This window comes from Saccopteryx bilineata, chromosome 7 (assembly GCF_036850765.1).
Source record: "Saccopteryx bilineata isolate mSacBil1 chromosome 7, mSacBil1_pri_phased_curated, whole genome shotgun sequence".
In the NCBI taxonomy this organism is placed as follows: Eukaryota; Metazoa; Chordata; class Mammalia; order Chiroptera; family Emballonuridae; genus Saccopteryx; species Saccopteryx bilineata.
This window is the reverse complement of record NC_089496.1, coordinates 83,394,176-83,414,821: the sequence shown is the minus strand read 5'-3', so window position 1 is coordinate 83,414,821 and position 20,646 is coordinate 83,394,176. Positions and strand designations below refer to the sequence as shown.

Below are 20,646 nucleotides of genomic sequence, written 5' to 3'. Positions count from 1 at the left end.
ACCAAACTCACCAAGAAAAAAAGAGAGAGGACTCAAATAAATAAAATTAGAAACGAGAGTGGAGAAATAACAACTGACATAACAGAAATACAAAATATTGTAAGAAAATACTATAAAGAACTGTACGCCAAAAAACTAGACAACCTAGATGAAATGGACAAATTCCTTGAAACATATAATCTTCCAAAAATTAATCTAGAAGAATCAGAAAACCTGAACAGACCAATTACAACAAATGAGATTGAAACAGTTATCAAAAACTCCCAAAAAAGAAAAGTCCTGGGCCTGATGGCTTCACAACTGAATTCTACCAAATATTCAAAGAAGAACTAACTCCTATCCTTCTCAAGCTATTTCAAAAAATTCAAGAGGAAAGAAGACTTCCAAGCTCCTTTTATGAGGCAAGCATAATTCTGATTCCAAAACCAGGCAAAGACAACACACAAAAAAAGAAAATTGTAGGCCAATATCCCTGATGAATATAGATGCAAAAATCCTCAACAAAATATTAGCAAACTGGATCCAGCAATATATGAAAAAAATCATACACCATGATCAAGTGGGATTTATTCTTGGGAGGCAAGGCTGGTACAATATTCGCAAATCAATCAATGTGATTCATCACATAAACAAAAGAAAGGAGAAAAACCACATGATAATTTCAATAGATGCAGAAAAAGCATTTGATAAAATCCAGCACCCATTCATGATCAAAACTCTCAGCAAAGTGGGAATACAGGGAACATACCTCAACATGATAAAGGCCATCTATGACAAACCCACAGCCAATATCATACTAAATGGGCAAAAATGAAAAGCAATCCCCTTAAGATCAGGAACAAGGCAGGGGTGCCCCCTTTCACCACTATTATTCAACATAGTTCTAGATTTCCTAGCCACAGCAATCAGACAAGAAAAAGAAATAAAAAGCATCCAAATTGGAAAAGAAGTAAAACTGTCATTATTTGCAGATGATATGATATTGTATATAGAAAATCCTAAAGTTGCAGTCATAAAACTACTGGACCTGATAAATGAATTCAGCAAGGCGGCAGGATATAAAATCAATACTCAGAAATCAGAGGCATTTTTATACACTAACAATGAAATGTCAGAAAGAGAAATTAAGGAATCAATCCCCTTTACTATTGCAACCAAAAAAATAAAGTACCTAGGAATAAATCTAACCAAGGAGATTAAAGACTTGTACTCGGAAAATTATAAAACATTGATAAAAGAAATCAGGAAAGATACAAACAAGTGGAAGCATATACCGTGCTCATGGTTAGGAAGAATAAACATCATTAAAATGTCTATATTACCCAAAGCAATTTATAAATTCAATGCAATACCGATTAAAATACCAATGACTTACTTCAAAGATATAGAACATATATTCCAAAAATTTATATGGAACCAAAAGAGAACACGAATAGCCTCAGCAATCTTGAAAAGGAAAAATAAAGGAGGAGGTATTACACTTCCGGATATCAAGTTATATTATAAGGCCATTGTACTCAAAACAGCCTGGTACTGGCATAAGAACAGGCATATAGATCAATGGAAGAGAACTGAGAGCCCAGAAATAAACCCACACTTTTATGGGCAACTGATATTTGACAAAGGAGGTAAGAGCATACATTGGAATAAAGACAGCCTCTTCAACAAATGGTGTTGGGAAAATTGGACAGCTACCTGCAAAAAAATAAACTAGACCACCAACTTACACCATTTACAAAAATAAACTCAAAATGGATAAAAGACTTAATTGTAAGCCGTAAAACCATAAGCATCTTAGAAGAAAACATAGGCAGTAAGCTCTCTGACATGTGTCGCAGCAATATATTTGCCGATTTGTCTCCACACGCAAGTGAAACAAAAGACAGGATAAACAAATGGGACTTTATCAAACCAAAAAGCTTCTGCACAGCTAAAGACAATAAGAACAGAATAAAAAGACAAACTACACAATGGGAGAATATATTTGACAATGCGTTTGATAAGGGGTTAATAACCAAAATTTATAAAGAACTTGTAAAACTTAATACCAGAAAGACAAACAATTCAATCCAAAAATGGGCAAAAGAAATGAATAGACACTTCTCCAAAGAGGACATACAGATGACCAATAGGCATATGAAAAAATGCTCAACATCACTAATCATTAGAGAAATGCAAATTAAAACCACAATGAGACATCACCTCACACCAGTCAGAATGGCGCTCATCAATAAAACAACACAGAATAAGTGCTGGTGAGGATGTGGAGAAAAGGGAACCCTCCTGCACTGCTGGTGGGAATCAGACTGGTGCAGCCACTGTGGAAAACAGTATGGAGATTCCTCAAGAAATTAAAAATCGATCTGTCTTTTGATCCAGCTATACCACTGTTAGGAATATACCCCAAGAACACCATAGCACTGTTTGAAAAGAAGAAATGCACCCCCATGTTTATGGCAGCATTGTTCACAATAGCAAAGATCTGGAAACAGCCCAAGTGTCAGTCAGAGGACGAGTGGATTAAAAAGCTTTGGTATATATATACTATGGAATACTACTCAGCCATAAGAAATGATGACATAGGATCTTTTACAACAACATGGATGGACCCTGATAACATTATACTGAGCGAAATAAGCAAATCAGAAAAAACAAAGAACTATATAATTCCATACATAGGTGGGACATAAAAATGAGACTCAGAGACATGGACAACAGTGTTGTGGTTACAGGGTGGGGGGGAGGAGAGGGAGGTCCTTGGGGGAGGGGAGGGGCACAAAGAAAACCAGTTAGAAGGTGACGGTAACAATTTTATCAATGTCACCGCATTAAAATTAATAAAAAAAAGAATTTGTCTCACGGCTAATTCAGGCAGTTAGAAGAATAGTATAAGAATGCTAATTCTACTTCTCAGGCCATATCCTGCAAAAGGGTCCCCAAGCAAATTGGTGATTTGGCTCCTCTGATGTTGCCAACTGGATTTAAAAAAAAAAAAGGTCAGGAATGCCCTGAAATGGAACTAACAATACATGAGCATAAATTTAAAGGGCTTTTAGATACTGGAGCTGATGTATCTGTTATTGCTAAGCTATATTGGCCTCCTTCCTGGCCCACTCACGCAGCAGCCACAGAATTACAAGGTATAGGGCAGAGTAAATCCCTCAACAAAGTTCTAGTTTTCTAAATTGGGAAAATTAAGAAGGTCATTCTGGATTTTTTCAAACCTTATGTGCTCCCCGGATGGCCAGTTAATTTGTGGGGTAGAGATGTTTTGAAAAATATGGGAGCGTTGCTTGTCAGTCCTAATGGTTTAGTCAGTACTCAGATGCTTGATCGGAGATTTTTGCCCACCAAGGGACTAGGGAAAGAACAGCGAGGAATTCTCACCCCCATAGAAGTGGCACCCAATACCAGAAGGTGCGGATTAGGATATCAAAATTTAGCATAGGAGCCTTGGTAGCTCCTGCTACCTCAATAATGCATTGTGCATACCCAATTACTTGGAAATCAGATAATCCTGTATGGGTAGACCAATGGCCCCTTTCTCAGGAGAAACTTAGGGCAGCTGCTCAATTGGTACAAGAGCAGCTATAGCTTGGGCACATTGAACCATCTAATAGCCCATGGAATACACTTCCATATTTTGATCTTTTTACCTCCTGGATTATCAAGGGGCATAGGCAACCCTTACAGCTTATAGGTTTTGAGCCTCAAAATTATTGTTCCTTTTTTCAAAGGATCAACAACTATGGCTCTGGGAAACTTCCACTAAATGGCAAATCGCTCTTGCAAATCAATGGACAACTTTATACTGAAACTGTCAACTTAAAATCAGCTCAAAGACTAGAATTATATGCCACTATCATGGCTTTTCAGCATTTGCCATATTCCCCCTTTAATCTATATACAGATAGCAAATATTTACTTAATGGTGTTTCCACTATAAAGACTGCGGTCTTACGGACAAATGCTGATGAACTATTTCAGCACTTCCTCCTTCTTCAAATACTTGTATGTCAACATAGAGCTCCATGTTTTATAGGACATACTCAAGCTCACTCCATGCTCCCTGGAGCTTTAGCACAAGGGAATGCCCTTGTTGATCAAGCTACCCAAAAGAAAATTATTTGGAGCAACCATGACAGATCGAGCAATTCAGTCTCATACTATTCATCACCAGAACGCTGCAGCCCTGTGTAAACAGCTTCAATTTTCTTGGGAAGCAGCACGGCAGATTGGGAAATCCTGTCCAAGGGGTCCTATACTACAATCTGTCCCTTCATTTGGAGTTAACCTTCAAGGACCCCTACCAGGACAACTTTGGCAAATGGATGTTACTCATATACCTTCATTTGGCAAACAGTCCTATGTCCACGTTACAGTGGATACATATTCTGGATTTATAGTAACCTCTGTCAGAACAGGAGAGGCTGCTAAGCATGTTATAGCTCATTGTCTGTATGCATTGTTCTATTATTGGATTTCCTAAACTGGTTAAACTGACAATTCTCCTGCATATGGAGCAAAAGCATTTACTGTATTTTGTCAAACCTTTCGAATTATGTGTATTTCTTACAATCTTTAAAGTCAAGGTATTATTAAAGTGTACCCAGCAAATATTTTAAGGTCATTTTAAAAAAAATTTAAAAGGGGGGAGTCATATCCTGGAACTCCTACAGGTCTACCTACCATGCTTTTTACTTAAAAAATATTAAATTTCTTTTGAATGCTGATGAACAGGAGACACCAAATCTTTTTCTCCTGCAAAATACTACCTTCTTTTTTTGATACAGCTAATAACACTGTTTTGTCTTTTTCCAAATAGCCCCAGATATATGGAAAAGATTTATATAGGCGGATGGGGATCCTCAAACCCCTCAGCGAGATCTTTTGAGCATGGCTTTTAAGATACCAAGAGGCAGAAAAAGCCCAATAGAGATCAGGGGAACTACCAGCTTTTAGGATACGCCCTTAAAGGCTCCAACACCCCAAAGGGGTCTCATAGGATGCCATCTGGGTCCTGCTTCAATAGTGGAAAGGAAGGTCATTGAGCTAAAGTCTGCCAGACTTACATGTCTCTGCTGTGAGGAAACAGGGACACTGGAAGGTGGGCTTCCCCCTCGCTCCTCTAAGGGAGGGTTCAGTCTCTTCCAGCCCTGCTCCAGCCACCTATGACCTAACCTTGCCCAGAATGCTGGGGTTTGTCACTGAAGGCTGAAGGTGCCCAGGGCCGTCGGCCCCATCTACGACACTGTGGATGAGCCTAGGGTATTTCTTCCAAGAAGCAGGTAAACTGATCTCATTTGCACAAGGGCCACTTAACTATGTCTTGCCTGAATAGTCAGGTTTTTTATTCTTCCCTCGAAGATCTCTGTTGTGGGTGTTGACAGTCCTATTTTCTGCTGCTTTGTTAATAAATAGTGTTTCCTTTATTCCTCCTATCTCAATGCCCCACTCATATTTCAGGCTGGGACCTACTCCTAATTTAGAGCTCTCTTTCCCCCTTTTGCCAGCTTCTATTATGAATCTACCTTTGCCAGCCAGCTTAGTGTATCCCAAGGTTCTCTTTACCAAGCCACAGTCTCAGAGCTCCAGGGAAAAGCAACCTGGTCTCATCTCCCCAGGCAGAGGAGAACAGAAGCTCCAACTCCACACGTGCTACAGATGGCTTTTCCAGTCTACCTGATTCATTACCAGCTAGAAGCAGCTGTCATTGGGACTTGGATGTGAGCTGCAAAGTATAGAATTGTGACAACAATTCCAGTGCCATGTGGACTTTTGCTGGATGTGGACTTTTCCTGGACTCCTGCTCCTTGGGACAGCTCCTAACAGACTGAACTGGGGTTGGGTTGTATTTATCAGGGACTTGTCATGGTGTTGGGGCCAACTTGGACTTGGTGAACTTGTTAAGGACACTACTCTTTTATGGATTCTTGCTGTATTGGCCAAGAGTTTGCTTAAAGGCTTTAATCACTGTAAAAAAAAATAGAAGACTGGATAAAGAAGATATGGCACATATACACCATGGTATACTATTCAGCCATAAGAAATGATGACATTGGATCACTTACAACGAAATGGTGGGATCTTGATAACATTATACGGAGTGAAATAAGTAAATCAGAAAAAAAACAAGAACTGCAGGATTCCACACATTGGTGGGACATAAAAACGAGACTAAGAGACATGGACAAGAGTGTAGTGGTTACGGGGGGCATGAGGGGGAAGGAGGGAGAGGGGGAGGGGGAGGGGCACAAAGAAAACTAGATAGAAGGTGACGGAGGACAATCTGACTTTGGGTGATGGGTATGCAACAGAATTGAATGACAAGATAACCTGCACATGTTTTCTTTGAATATATGTACCCTGATTTATTGATGTCACCCCATTAAAATTAATAAAAATTTATGTATTTTAAAAAAAAGAGTTTAATCAAACTAATGGGTAAAATAAGAGCCCCTCCTCCCAAGAAAGTAACATGAAATTTAATAAAACACATAGTATGTTGACTAAGTGTTAAGCAGAAAACAAAAAAAAAATCTTCTAGAAACAAGAGCCTTTAAAACAAAGATATATGAGCATAGTCCGTTCAGGGCACTGGACTATAAAGTTCCAAGACAGAGAACCCCTAACATGAGGCTGGAGAGGTCAGCAGAAGTCAGTTTATGCAGGGCCTTATAGATCTTGCTAAAACTATAGAATTTTATCTTAAAGGTAACAGAAGCCACTAACATGGTTTTATTTATTTAGAAAAATCATTCTGGATTCCATATGGAGCATGGTTTACAGAGAAGTATTTTAGGAGACTATTTGAGCAGTCAGGCTACACAATAGGCACCTGAAATAAAGCAGAATCAGTGGGAATGGTTACTGGCTGGATGTGAGGGATGAGAGGAGGAGCAAGAAGAAGGGTCGTAAGTGACTTGCAAATGTCTTCCTGGAAATCAAGTGGTTGTGGGTACTAGGCATCTAGTATACAGTCATTAAAGACTGAATATGTATGTGCCATTCTTAATTGTATTTCAGGCACACAGTTTTTCTATAGAAACACTGTTTTTCAAATATCCACAAACTCCCCTTTGCAGCATTTCAACACTACTCTAAATTTTTTTCTGAATGTAAATCTTATTACATTGTTTTTTCTGCTTTAATAAAAGCAATGACCTTTTCAGTGACTCTCCCACATACACATACAGGTGCATAGTAGTAGACTCCTATACATCACCATTGGACCCCACCTAAAGCCTACTTTCTTTTTTCTATATTACAGTTTATTTGATGTATTCATTATGTCAATGTCTGTTCTTTGCTTTCAGTTTTAGTTTACCTTATACACTTGATATTAGCCAAAAGGCCAAGAAGTTATTAATTTACCTTATAATTCCAACACTAGTTTATTGTTTGTAAAAACTGATTATCTTCTATTCATTTTCATTCATTCACTATATGCAGGCCCTGGACAAGGTATATGTCAACCTTCTCAAGTAATATTATTTGCATTTAACTAGGTTATTCTAGGAAACCAATTATTTAAATCAACTGTTGCCTCTAGTGGTTGAGTCTGAAGAACTGTGCCAGGTCAATGGGCAGGGAGACAAGGAAGTTCTTCAACTATCGAATCCCTCTCATTTATAGACAATTGTTATATGTTTGTGCACAGTGGAACTTTCTACTCAGTAAGTACCTCCCACTAAGCTTTCCTACTATTGTAGATTCCTAAACACATAATTATGTGTCTTGTTATTTTAAAAAGATTTTTGTTTATTGACTTTAGAGAGAGGAGAAAGAGAGAGAGAGAGAGAAAGAGAGAGAGAAAGGGGGGAGGAGTTAGAAACATCAATCCATAGTAGTTACTTCTTGTATGTGCCTTGACCAGGCAAGCTCAGGGCTTCAAACTGGTGACCTCAGCATTACAGGTCACTCTATCCACTGCGCCACCACAGGTCAGGCCATAATTATGTTTGACTTGAAATAATTTTTCCAGTTATTTCATACCTTCCTAACTTCTCTTCTTCTCAACTAGTCCATAATCCAATGGTTCCCAGCTTGTAGACCATATATTTTTTTACAAGGGTCCTTAAGTCAATATGCTATTTGAATATTGTCTTTAGACTTTATATCTTGCACATATGTATATCTAGAGTAATTTTCAAATACATACAAACACTTGAGATGAATATAATCCAAATCAATTGAAAAGTATCAGTAAACTCATAATTTTCAATCAACATATGTATTTTTAAATCAGTGAATATTAAAACATTAACTACTTTCATATGACACTTCCATAAAATATTTTTACACACACACCAAAAAAAAAAAAATGAGTCTTAAAGGAAAGGTTGGAATCATTTCTGTAAATGCCTAAGGAATAGGGGTCTTTTCTTTTTCTTATTTTATATTTTCCATAGCAAAGGCAGTACTCTAAAGAAGTTACTTAGTAAATGCTTAATGAATACATGAATGGCCCCAAACCTACCTTATCTGCCTATAATAATCTTCTAAAGATTTTTCAGTCAGCTGGCTTATTTCCAAATCATTTGTTAATTTGGTAGCATGTGTCAGTGCTTTAAGCTACAACAAAGAAAAGAGTTTTTTTAGAACATTTCATTCACCTGTTACCATCATTCCACTTCACCTGTAGATTTAGGTGTGTGAGGTAGAAGCATTACTGCCTCGACTTTCAAAATATATTACACATAAGCACCTTTGGGCAAAACTGAGAACTTCAATATTTGTCTAAGATACAAACATTACACCTTAAATCTTCTAGATAATCCGTTCAATTAATATAGAGAAATGTCAATCAATCAAGATAGTAGACTGAGCACAGGAATCTACCTTCTTTCACTTAAAATCCCATGGTTATATGAAAGATATATGTTTATCTGTCTTTATTTCCATCATCACATCCATATCTATGTAAGTATATTTGTAATTATATCTCTCAATAAAAATAAATGCATAACATAGAAAAACAAGGAAAAATAAAATCAATAAAACAAGTTAATACTGAAGGAAGTATAAAACAGGGAGAAATATCCATAGAGAAAAACTATAGAAAAATAAACTGGAGGAAACTATACCTTAAAACAGGGGTCGGGAACCTATGGCTCGCGAGCCAGATGTGGCTCTTTTGATGGCTGCATCTGGCTCGCAGACAAATCTTTAATAAAAAAATAATAGCGTTAAAAATATAAAACATTCTCATGTATTACAATCCATTCATTTCCTACCGCTCATGTTCATGGTTGCGGGTGGCTGGAGCCAATCACAGCTGTCCTCCAGGACAACACCAAATTTTTATGGGATAATGCCTAACATACACGGGTCGTTGTATGGCTCTCACAGAATTACATTTTAAAATATGTGGTGTTCATGACTCTCTCAGTCAAAAGGGTTCCCGACCCCTGCCTTAAAACATGTGCAAGACAAATCTGTTATAGTTAGAGACAGTTTGTAAAAACTCCAAGATGTGAATCAATTGATAAAAACTTCTACTGGAAGACAAAAGAGAAGATTTCAACAAATGGGAAGACATATTATATTCCTAGATGAGAAAGGCCAATTTTTATAAAGATAGAATCTCTTTCAAAATATAATGCAATCACAATGAAAATGGTACTGGGTTTTTTCAATGTTATTATATTTTAATCCCCCTTATATCCTCTTGTACCTCTCCCTCCCTCAACAATCACCACCCTATTGTTGGGTAATGGGTTTTTTGTTGTTGTTGTTTTGTTTTGTTTTGTTTTTACAGAGACAGAGAGAGAGTCAGAGAAAGGGATAGACAGGAACAGACAGACAGGAATGGAGAGATGAGAAGCATCAATCATTAGTTTTTCATTGTGCATTGCGACACCTTAGTTGTTCATTGATTGCTTTTTCATATGTGCCTTGACCGCGGGCCTTCAGCAGACCAAGTAACCCCTTGCTCAAGCCAGCGACCTTGGGTCCAAGCTGGTGAGCTTTTGCTCAAACCAGATGAGTCCACACTCAAGTTGGCGACCTCGGGGTCTCAAACCTGGGTCCTTGGCATCCCAGTCCTATGCTCTATCTACTGTGCCACCACCTGGTCAGGTGGGTAATGGGTTTTAAAAATAGAAGCTGACAAACTAATTCTAAGGTTAGTATGTAGGACCAAATTTACAAATATCCAAAAACATTTTAGAAACAATGAGGAGGCACCACTCATCATAATTTAATTAAATATAGTCATTAAAACAGAGTAATACTAGACAAATATGTCAGTGGAATAGATAGTTTTTAAATCTTTGTAAATATGTGAAGCTGGTTTAGGATAAAAGCAGAATTCAAATCAGTAGGAAAGTTACGATGTTTGGATACTAGGCTAACCTCTTGGGGGAAAGAAACTGAGCTGGAGCCTGACCTCACAAGACACAGTTATAAAGTCTAGATAGAATAAAACATTATTAGAAGAATATAGAAGGATATATTTATAATTTTGGTCTGTCAGATACTATTGGTTTCCCTTGAATGATCACATTTCTTAATTGGAAGAACCCTAATTTTGTTTAATTGTTCAATCTTTTTTGTGTTTCAGAGGTAAATCCTGATTAGAGCCATTTGTAGCAATTTCATTCTCCTTTCTAGTGACTGATTAAGGCATGACCATGTGATCTAATTCTAGCCAATGAGACATGAGGGAAAATCTGCTGAGGTATGGGGGAAGGTTGGAGACTACTCTCAGAAATATCAATTTGTTGTCCCAAACATTCATTGGCTGACTGTTGTATGCATTCATTGGTTGATTGTTGTATGTGCCCATGCGGGATTGAACCCAAACTGTGGTATACTGGGATGATGCTCTAACCAACTGAGCTACCCGGCCAGGGCAAGATCTCTAGTGTTTTTTCTTTTTCTTTTTTCTTCTTTCCCAAGTGAGAGGAGGAAAGATAGAGAGACTCCCTCATGCACCCTTACCAGGATCCACCCAGAAAACCCCATTTGGGGCTGATGCTCTGCCCATCTGGGGCCATGCTCACAACTGAGCTATTCTGAGCACCCAAGACGGAGGCTCCACAGAGCCATTCTCAGCACCTGGGCCTAATGCACTCAAATCAATCAAGCCACTGGCTGCAGGAGGGGAAGAGATAGAGATAGAGAGTGAGAGAATGGGATGGGGAGAGTGAGAGAAAGAGAAGTGGGAGGGGTGGAGAAGCAAATGGTCGCTTCTCCATGTGCCCTGACCAGGAATTGAACCTGAGATTTCCACACACCAGGCTGATGCTCTATCACTGAAGCAACTGGCCAGGGCCTCTAATGTTTTTTCAAAAATGCAACATAACTGAATGACAAGATAACCTGGAGATGTTTTCTTTGAACATATGTACCCTGATTTATTGATGTCATCCCATTAAAATTGATAAAAATTTATATTTAAAGAAAAACTTAAAACAGCCATGTAGCTCTGTTAAATAGTAATCATTTCAAATACTTGTCTTGAGTCATAGGACCAAGAATACTACTGATTAGTAAACCATATATAAGTGCTACATATCCTTCAGGATATCTTTGAAACTGCCTTCCTGGCCAGTCAACCCCTACAGTTTCTTTTCAGAAAAACTGAAATCAACCATTGTTCTAAATAGTTAAAAATGCTAAAAAAAAATTCTAAGGTCACTTGCTCTGTACTAAGGTTTGTTTACTCTTTCAATATGAAATGTTTATTATATAATGTAATAAATATAAAAATATATAATAAGAGCCATTCTCACCTTCTCCAAAAGCAGCTGAGATAAATTCTGTTGCTGCCTGTCCTGAAAACACTCATAAAGTTGGAGCAGCTTAGCACATAATACATGTTCTTGATTGAAAAGAGGATGATGGCTAAATTGCAAGCCCACAATGTTGAGATCTAATTGGTACATTTTCCTTTGACCTTCAATTTTGGTCCTAATAGAGCTTTCTAAATCATATTTCACTGCCTTTTAAAGAAAAAGATGTACAGAAAGATAATTTGATTCGATTTCTTTTAAAATTACAAGTAACATTTCCTTTCAAAGTAACGTGTTAATTAATTATAAGTAAATTCAGAGACACAAATGAGCAAAAACTAATAAGGCCCCAGATAATTTCCTATAGGAACATTATGACAGATGGTGTTCAGAACTGCTGAGTCAAAAGTTCAACTACATGATGACATAATCATTATCTGTGGGTCAGCGTTAAATGGTAAACCCTTATTAAAACATTGTTCTGAAATGAATATGTTGGTAATCCTTGAAAAATTCCCTCAAAAGGCCTCGACCTTCTAAGCAAATGCTGCTTTGTAAGGAGACTATCTTTCCACATGGGACTGTCTTCATTTTGATACCAGATTGTCCCTTAATTAACTGAAGTCTGTAGGCCTTAGATTATGTGAAAAATAATTCAACTATGTTTTAGTACACTACTTTAAATTTAAGCACATATGTTTGAATATGCATGTGATTGGTTTTTAGTGATGTAATTTGAGAAGTCTAGTGGGTTACTTTGCACATATAGCCTAATTCAGGAATACCCAATAAGAGTGCCCAATAAGAGCCAAGGCTGCACCCACCTAAAAAGACGAACATAAGCCTGAGCCCTCTGTCTGGTTCAGTCTGGTATATAACAGGACAGGTTCTCCAGTCTGCGCCATTGGTATTATACCTGCTGTTACACTGAAACAATTGCTATTCCACCTCTGACCCGGGCGGCAGAGACAGCACCTCTCAAGGACTGCAGTCACCAGTATGATGCCTCCATCTCTCCTCCCTCCTCTCTCCTGAGATTGAAGGAAGTCAAGAGAACTTCCTTTCCCTCAATAGGTTGAAGGAAGTCAAGAGAACAGCCATAAAGCTTTTTTTTGTTTTGTTTTAACCTTATCTTGCGTCTATTTTCTATGTAAGGGCAACTCAGAGGGGAAAACATGATCTTGATTGTACCTATAAGATTTAGTTCATTGGTAGTAAGTTGGTCATTAACTAAGCACAACCACCAGGAAAATAAACAGTTTCAGTTTTAAACAACCAAATCACAAATGAACTTTTGGAAATTAAAATTGCTAAGTAGAGATGCTTGTCTTATTAAGCAGATTCAGCTCTAGTCGAATAACTGTGTTGCTTATTTTGGGGGGGTTCTATTGAAGTGACACAGGCCCCTGCCCTTGGACTCTCTCATTCAGTACCTACTAATTGAGGTGTTCAGAAGAAGCTAGAGAAAGGGAACTGAGATGACGGCTATCTAGCAACAGACAAGGAAAGTGAGTTTACACTGGAGAACAAAAGCTAAAGCTTGGGAGTGACCATAGACTTCAACTATCTGAAGTGCTGTTGCATAAGTGAAGTACTTTATGAATTCCTTATGACCAAACAAGGTCAAATGAGTAGTAGTGATCCAGGAGGCAGATTTTAATTCAACACAGAAAACAATAAACAATTACAACTGGCTAGTACTGAAATGAATTCTCTTGGGAGATGGTAAAGATGCTTGGTGAAGTGACATATACATTTACTCCCAACTCTAGGTCCATTGAATATTGAAATTGTGCTTGGATGATACACTGAAGGGAAAAGTTACTGGTTCAGACCATTGGTTTCCAACTTCGGGATCTGGACATTTATAAAGGTTAATCTGGATGATGGTTAATATTTTTCTAAAAATTATATATTTTGTATTTTCTTATCATCCTTTTGTTCATTCATTTATTTATGTACTCACTCATTCAATACGTTTCCACTGTTTCAAGGACCTCTCTCCTCAATAGCAATGATCTCTGATAGTCATGTTAAAATATCTGTGCTATATCTTGAGCAAAATAAAAATAATTCTGTCCTACTATCTTGAGATAATTAACTTTGATATATTTTCCAGTCTTTTTATCCATATATATATACTTATCCACTTATTAATAATTCATTCATAATGTATTTTTATAAAATTAGGATTATATAAAATTCTTCATTTTTATTCACTTCACATTTTACTTTGAGCATTTACCCATATTGTTAAATATTCCTCAGGAACATAATTTTAATGATCACTTAACATTTCATCATAGTTTTGCTGTCATATTACTAGACTTGTTAATATCTTTAAAGGATAAATTAACATCACAAAAATGTAAGTTATAATTGATATTACAAGAATTCTAACCATAATGACAAACTGTTGTTGGTTACCTTCCTGTATATAGTCTTTAGTGCTGGATTTAAAGATTCTTTGCTTATGTTTAGTCTGAATTTCCATGAATATCTAATAGGCGAAGGTAATGATATTATTTTAGCACTTTCTTCAAACCAACACATTCCCTATCAAAAACATTTAAGAAACATAAGTAATTAAATATTTCATCAAAAACAAATGTCACATATAGTGAGTGGTTTAAGTTGTTGGCTAGTGCACTTGCCTCTTCTAGTTGAAGTAGGCGATTTTCCATTTTGTTGCACATCTTCTTATATATTTCTGGCTTTCTCTGCACATAGAATCCTTCATCTTCTAAAATGCGTGGCATCATATTTTTTGGCAGTTTACGCTGGTTGACCACTTAATAACAAAACCTATATATTACTTTATTTATTTATTTTTGACAGAGACAGAGAGTCAGACAGAGGGATAGATAGGGACAGACAGACAGGAAGGGGGAGAAATGAGAAGCATCAATTCTTCACTGTGGCACTTTTAGTTGTTCATTGATTGCTTTCTCATATGTGCCTTGACCGTGGGGCTACAGCAGACCGAGTAACCCCTGCTTGAGCCAGCGGCCTTGGGCTCAAGCTGATGAGCCTTGCTCAAACCAGATGAACCCATGCTCAACCTGCAACCTTGGGGTTTCTAACCTGGGTCCTCCGCTTCCCAGTTTGACGCTCTATCTACTGCACCACCACCTGATCAGGCAAAAACCTATTTATTACTTTAAAATCCCAAATATTAAACTGTTTTTCAACAAACAAGAAGCAAAAGGGATCTCTCATGTACCTACTACTGAAGTCTAGCAGAAAGTCTAAATACATACACACACATCCACTCAATGAATGAGTTCTTTTAACCAATTCTCATGAGTTCAGGGAAGGCATAAGGAACAAAAATAGAAAACATTCTATAATTTTAGATCAGTACTTTTTTATCTATCCTGCATACAAAGAAGCTATTATCCTTTAATATGATTCATTAATGACTTAAATATTTTATTGTAAAATAACTTTACCTGGAGAACTACTTGGCACAAAAATATTTGCCTGTTGTTTTTTGATTTGTTCTTGATTATCTTCATATTCAGCAGCTCTTATTTCAAGTAAATCTGGAAAAATTACTTCCTCCATACAATCTTCATCTTGGCTTTCAGCAAGATGTAAATTATAACCAAGTGAAAAATGTTTTGGGTAACTATCATTTACTGATTTCTGTTGAATGCCAAAAAGAAAAATAAGTATCATGATTGTTTTCTGATCCATGCTGCCCAATTCAAGGTTAAATTGAAAATGTTATAATGAAATTTCATGAATATAGAGAAACTCATTTAAGGCTTAATTTTTTATAATATAGTTTTTATATAGCACTTCCTTGCAATTCCATGAAAGACTATTGAAATAGAATTATAATTCAAGCCCCTCCTCTCCTATGGAAAATATTCTGAGATACTGGACTATGACATATCAGTCACTGAGAATTCACAGTGCAGGGCAACGTCCAGAGACATCAGGCCATGTGGTCTTAAACCCCATTTATTTTCCACTATTCAGAAAGCAGCAGTATCTAAAGTGATTGGGGGAACATTTCTGCTGGTTTCTGGATAATATTTAAGAAAAAATAAAAGTAAAGAGTCAACACAAAAGTCTATGGCAGAGTGATTATAGTGAAATTCTAAAACATGCTATATGTAAAAGTTACAATCTGAATATAGGTATTGAAAGATATATTACTAAATATAAATATCAACGCTTTTATATCATGATCAGAAATTTTATGAGTTTCTTCACACAAAAAACCAACAATTCATTTTAAATGACTTCATTGTCTAATTTGAAACCCACATATATTGAAAAAGATGAGACAGAGTGTGTGTGAGTCATGCAAATAAAACCCCCTCAATTTTCAAAACCATATATTTAGGGGTAAATAACAATCATTAATTACACAATGCCTTTGAATAGAGGACCTCATATGGCCTTGATCTGCTCTGATAAATAAAGTAACATAGTTAAGCATCACCTATGCTCATTTTGAGTCATTACATCATCATACCCTGTCATGAAATCAAGAAAATATTTCATATCCAGAAATCTTTATGGTATCTTTCTCAGAATTCAAACAAAGCATGGCACTGGATAGAAGCAAGATTTGGGGGAATCATCTCATAGGGGATCTCTTTGAAGATTCCAATCATAAAAACAAAAAGCTCTCTTGGTTCCAGCTTGTGTTCCCATTATCAGTCTTCCTTTGGGCTTTCAACTTGCTTTCAGAGCAAAGGTCTGCCCTGATGGCCAAGTATGTCATGCTTTCCTCTTAAATCCCAGCCTTTTTTTTTCTTTTTCCTTTATGACCACATAGGTCTCTTTTACAAACTCTACCCTACTCAATTTGCCTATTTTTTTTAGCCTGAGCCAAAATGAGCCACATCTGACCAACTATTCCTCCCTTAATCTAAGGCTAGCTGCTATCCCAGATCACATTCTTGGTATTTCCTATGCAGCTTACAACAGAGCAGTGTCTGTGCTCTTAGCTTGTTGTGTCACAGGGAGTATGAGGTCAGAAGGCATCCACTTAAACTTGTGTGCATAAGTCTAGATGGATACACCTGAGCATAGTGTGGTAAACAAAGAGATAATACCCCCCCCCATCTTACAGAACCATGCCTTGTTTGCTGTGGTATGTGTGATAAGTACTATAGAACTATCTGAAAGTAAGGCCTTGGGCCTTACTCTGGGTTGCCCAGACAACATATTTGGGACCAGGACTCTCCTTTCTCCCAGTAGGAAGAAATCACAATCAAACTCAACCTCCCACAAAATAGTAGCTTTCTCCTTCCTGTGGTGAGGAGAGGACAGTAGTTTCACATGGGCCCCAAAGTCACCAGGTACAGGGAAGATGACTTTTCCACACAACTCTAAACAACCTACATCTAATCTTGGAGTTTCTCATACCAGGTAGGAAAATATAGAGGAACATGAGCAAAGAAGGTGACCAATGAAAGGGACAAATCAGGAGACAATGGGGAAAGACTAATGAGACTGGAGGAAAAGCCAACCAGGGAATGACAGGAGGGGCTGAGGAGTTTGAGAGGAATTTGAAAGAAATGACAGAAATTGCAAGGTTCTGGTATTGGACTAGGATAGATGGAAATGGGAACTCTATTGAGAGTAATAGAGATTAAGAACAATGTGAGGCACTTGGAGAAAAGGACAAGGACAACAAAAGGAATCACAGTCCTTGGAGCTGATAGCCTATACTTCCCAGCTCCATATGCTTAGCTTTCCTTATCTGAGTTTCCTCACATGTAAAACAGAGATGACTATAATGCCTGCTTCAAAGGTTTCTATGAGAATTGAACGATACAACCCACACCAAAAATTCAGTACATCACTGGGCATACAGTAAGCATTCAATAAGTTTTAGGAATTATTATGAACAGCTCAATTCGAAGAGAAGAAGATAGCTCAACAACAAAAATTTCATCTCCCCTGGCAGCCATTCCGCAGAGGAGTCCATACCTGCACCGCTCAGATCTCCTGGCTGGACATTGGAAATAGCTTTTGATGGGTTAGGGACTTCATTTGACCCCAAATAATTGCTGATGAAGAGTAGCTTAAAATTCATGGTTTTGGAATGATGTCAGAGTAATGGCAGTGTGGGAGATACTCCTGATCTATTCCCTTGAAATTTCAACAAATTGAACAACTGTAATGCAGCAAAGGAACCCCAGCTGGGCTCACAGACGCTCCTGAAAGATCCATGCACCAAAGGGACTAAAGGTGAGACAGAGTGAAAAGGGAGGCAGAAGGTAAAATTTATTCATGGTGGCCTTTGGAGGAGAGAGGAGAAAACCTGGACTGGGGTTTGTTTCTGGACTATGGGGAGCAGGGAAGCTTGGGCTCTCTGGATTTTGTCTGAAGGGTATGGAGAGGGGAACTCAAAGTGACTGGGTCTCCTTCTGCCAGGAGGAGTGGTGAAATAGAGGGGCAAGGGGGAGATAGACCAAAGCGGCCAGAGTACAGGGTCAGAGCCAGAGTTGTCACACTAGGCAGAGACAGAGAAAGCTAAAGTGCGGCACCACAGCCTCCAAGATCCTGCCTTCCTCACCTTGCAGAATGGGGAGTGGTGCAGACAGACCCCACAACTAGCTCTCCAGAGCCACTCTCTCCCCTGAAGAACAGAGGTGCTCCATGTCTAGTCCCCAGGTCTGTTGAGACATGGGAAAGAGTGCCCAGAAACCTGAGATCACCACTGGTAGAGCCATAAAGCCAGAAAGCTGAAGCCCTATAGCCAAAGCCATATGGCTGAAGCCATAAAGCCCTCACAACATGCCCCACCCACCAATGCGACTGCGACTTTGCCTACATCATTGTGACAGCAACAGGTCAGGAACCTTAGAGAGCTAAAATTTGTAATACAGTAACACTTACTGGAAGAAACCTCTCAAAACCTAAATTTATTTATCCTTTTTCCCCCTTTTTCTTTTTTTTCTTCTTATTACTTTTTCTCTTTTTCCCTTTTCAATTTCATTTTCTTTAATTTTTATATCTTCTAAACATTTTGTAAGTGCTTTGTTTTTTATTTGTTTTTTGTTTGCTTTCAGTAGTTTTTCTGTGGTTTCTCCTCTTGTCATCATTTTTTTAAATTTTTTATTGTATTTTTTATGTTAATTTTTCATTTTTTAGGTTGTTTGTTTGTTAGGGCTTTTAACAATACCACTCTCAAATGCCATGAAGGAAGAAGATATCAAACACCATGGCTACACAAGACAGAGACATAGCTCAGAAAGAAAATAAAATATCTCCAAAAAAATGTCTCAATCACATAGAAACCTTGGAGTTAAATGATAGAGAATTCAAAATTGAAGTTCTTAAAATATTTAACAAGATGCGAAAAGACACCAATAGGCAACTTAATGACCTCAGAAAACAAATTAATGAACAAGACTAATACCTCATAAAGGAGATTAAAACTTAAAAAAAAAAAAGACGAAGAACTCAATACATGAATTGAACACCAAGGTAGCAAGTTTATCTAATAGAACAAGCCAGATAAAGAAAGAATCAGAGACATCAAACACAGGCAACTAGAGATGCTACAGAGAGAAGAGGAGATAGACTCACGACTTAACAAAACTGAAAGCACTCTACAAGAATTGTCTGACTCCACCAGAAAGAGCAATATAAGAATAATGGGTATATCAGAAGAAGAAGAAAGGGAGAAGGGAATGGAGAGCCTATTCAAACAAATAATTGATGAAAATTTCCCAAGTCTATGGAAAGAGTTAGAGCCTTGAATCCAAGAAGCAAACAGAACACCAAGTTACTGCAACCCAAACAGACCTATTTCAAGATACATCGCAATAAAATTATCAAAAATCAATGACAGAGAAAGAATCCTCAAGGCAACTAGGGAAAAGAAGAACATAACATATAAAGGAAAGCCCATTAGGTTATTATCAGACTTTTCTGCAGAAACTCTACAAGCCAGAAGAGAGTGGACTCAAACATTCAAAGTACTGAAAGAGAGGAATTACCAGCCAAGAATACAATATCCATCAAAATTACCCTTCAAATATGAAGGAGAAATAAAAACATTTACAGACATACAGAGCTGAGGGAATTTATCACCAGAAAACTCCCACAGCAGGAAATACACAAGGGGGTTATTCAACCAGATACAAAGATCAAAACAAATCTAAACTACAAGTAGAAGTTCCAACAAGGTCACAAGAAAACAAGGATAATCTGTGAAAACAATAACATAAAAGGGAAGAGGATAAAAATCTGCAGTAGCAAAGGAGGATGGAGTGCAGAAGCATTACCAAGACAAATCTTGTACATAGGAACATTTTTCTCTTAACCCTTTGAGTACTGAGTTTTTTTCATGCTCGCTGACCCCCAGGAGTGAGGGGTTTTTTTAAGTAAAATTAGTTACAGTTACAGTTTTATTAGCTTAAACAAACATGGTTATCATGTTTGTTTAATAACCAATTTATGGAAACAAGAAGAACATATATTTGCTTTTTTTTAATGTTGCCTTACACATTTTTAAAATAAAATTTTTTGCACGATAGTACTCTGGATGGTCAGGAAGCACGAGTTCATCACATGAATGTTTGCACAACTCAAAGGGTTAATAACCTAATGGTAACCACCCACAAAAAAGTCACTACTGAAACACACAGCTTAAAAAAAAAAAAGAAAAACGGGAAAGAAGTATGGAATACCACAAAACAAAAACAACTGAAAGAAACAAAAAAAGAGAAGAACCAAACAAGACATAGAGCATCCAGAAAACAAAACATAAAATGTCTATAGGAAATCCTCAAGTGTCAATAATTACCCTAAAGGTAAATAGACTGAACTCACCAATAAAGAGACACAGTAGCAGATTAGATCAAAAAGCAAAACCCAAACATATGCTGCTGCCTTCAACAGACACATGTAAGCTGGAAGGACAAAAGTAGAT

At 37.4% G+C, this 20,646-nt stretch overlaps 1 protein-coding gene across 1 annotated transcript in view; it reads right to left on the bottom strand.

The window, feature by feature from the left end:
* CC2D2B (coiled-coil and C2 domain containing 2B) overlaps positions 1-20,646 on the bottom strand; it is a 140,579-nt gene that overhangs the window by 102,830 nt on the left and 17,103 nt on the right. Inside the window, exons 6-10 of the mRNA XM_066240388.1 lie at positions 15,191-15,386; positions 14,393-14,529; positions 14,166-14,294; positions 11,739-11,948; positions 8,480-8,574 (exon numbers count right to left, since the gene is read on the bottom strand). Coding sequence (XP_066096485.1) covers positions 8,480-8,574; positions 11,739-11,948; positions 14,166-14,294; positions 14,393-14,529; positions 15,191-15,386 — 767 coding nt within the window. The remainder of the gene's footprint in view (positions 1-8,479; positions 8,575-11,738; positions 11,949-14,165; positions 14,295-14,392; positions 14,530-15,190; positions 15,387-20,646) is intronic.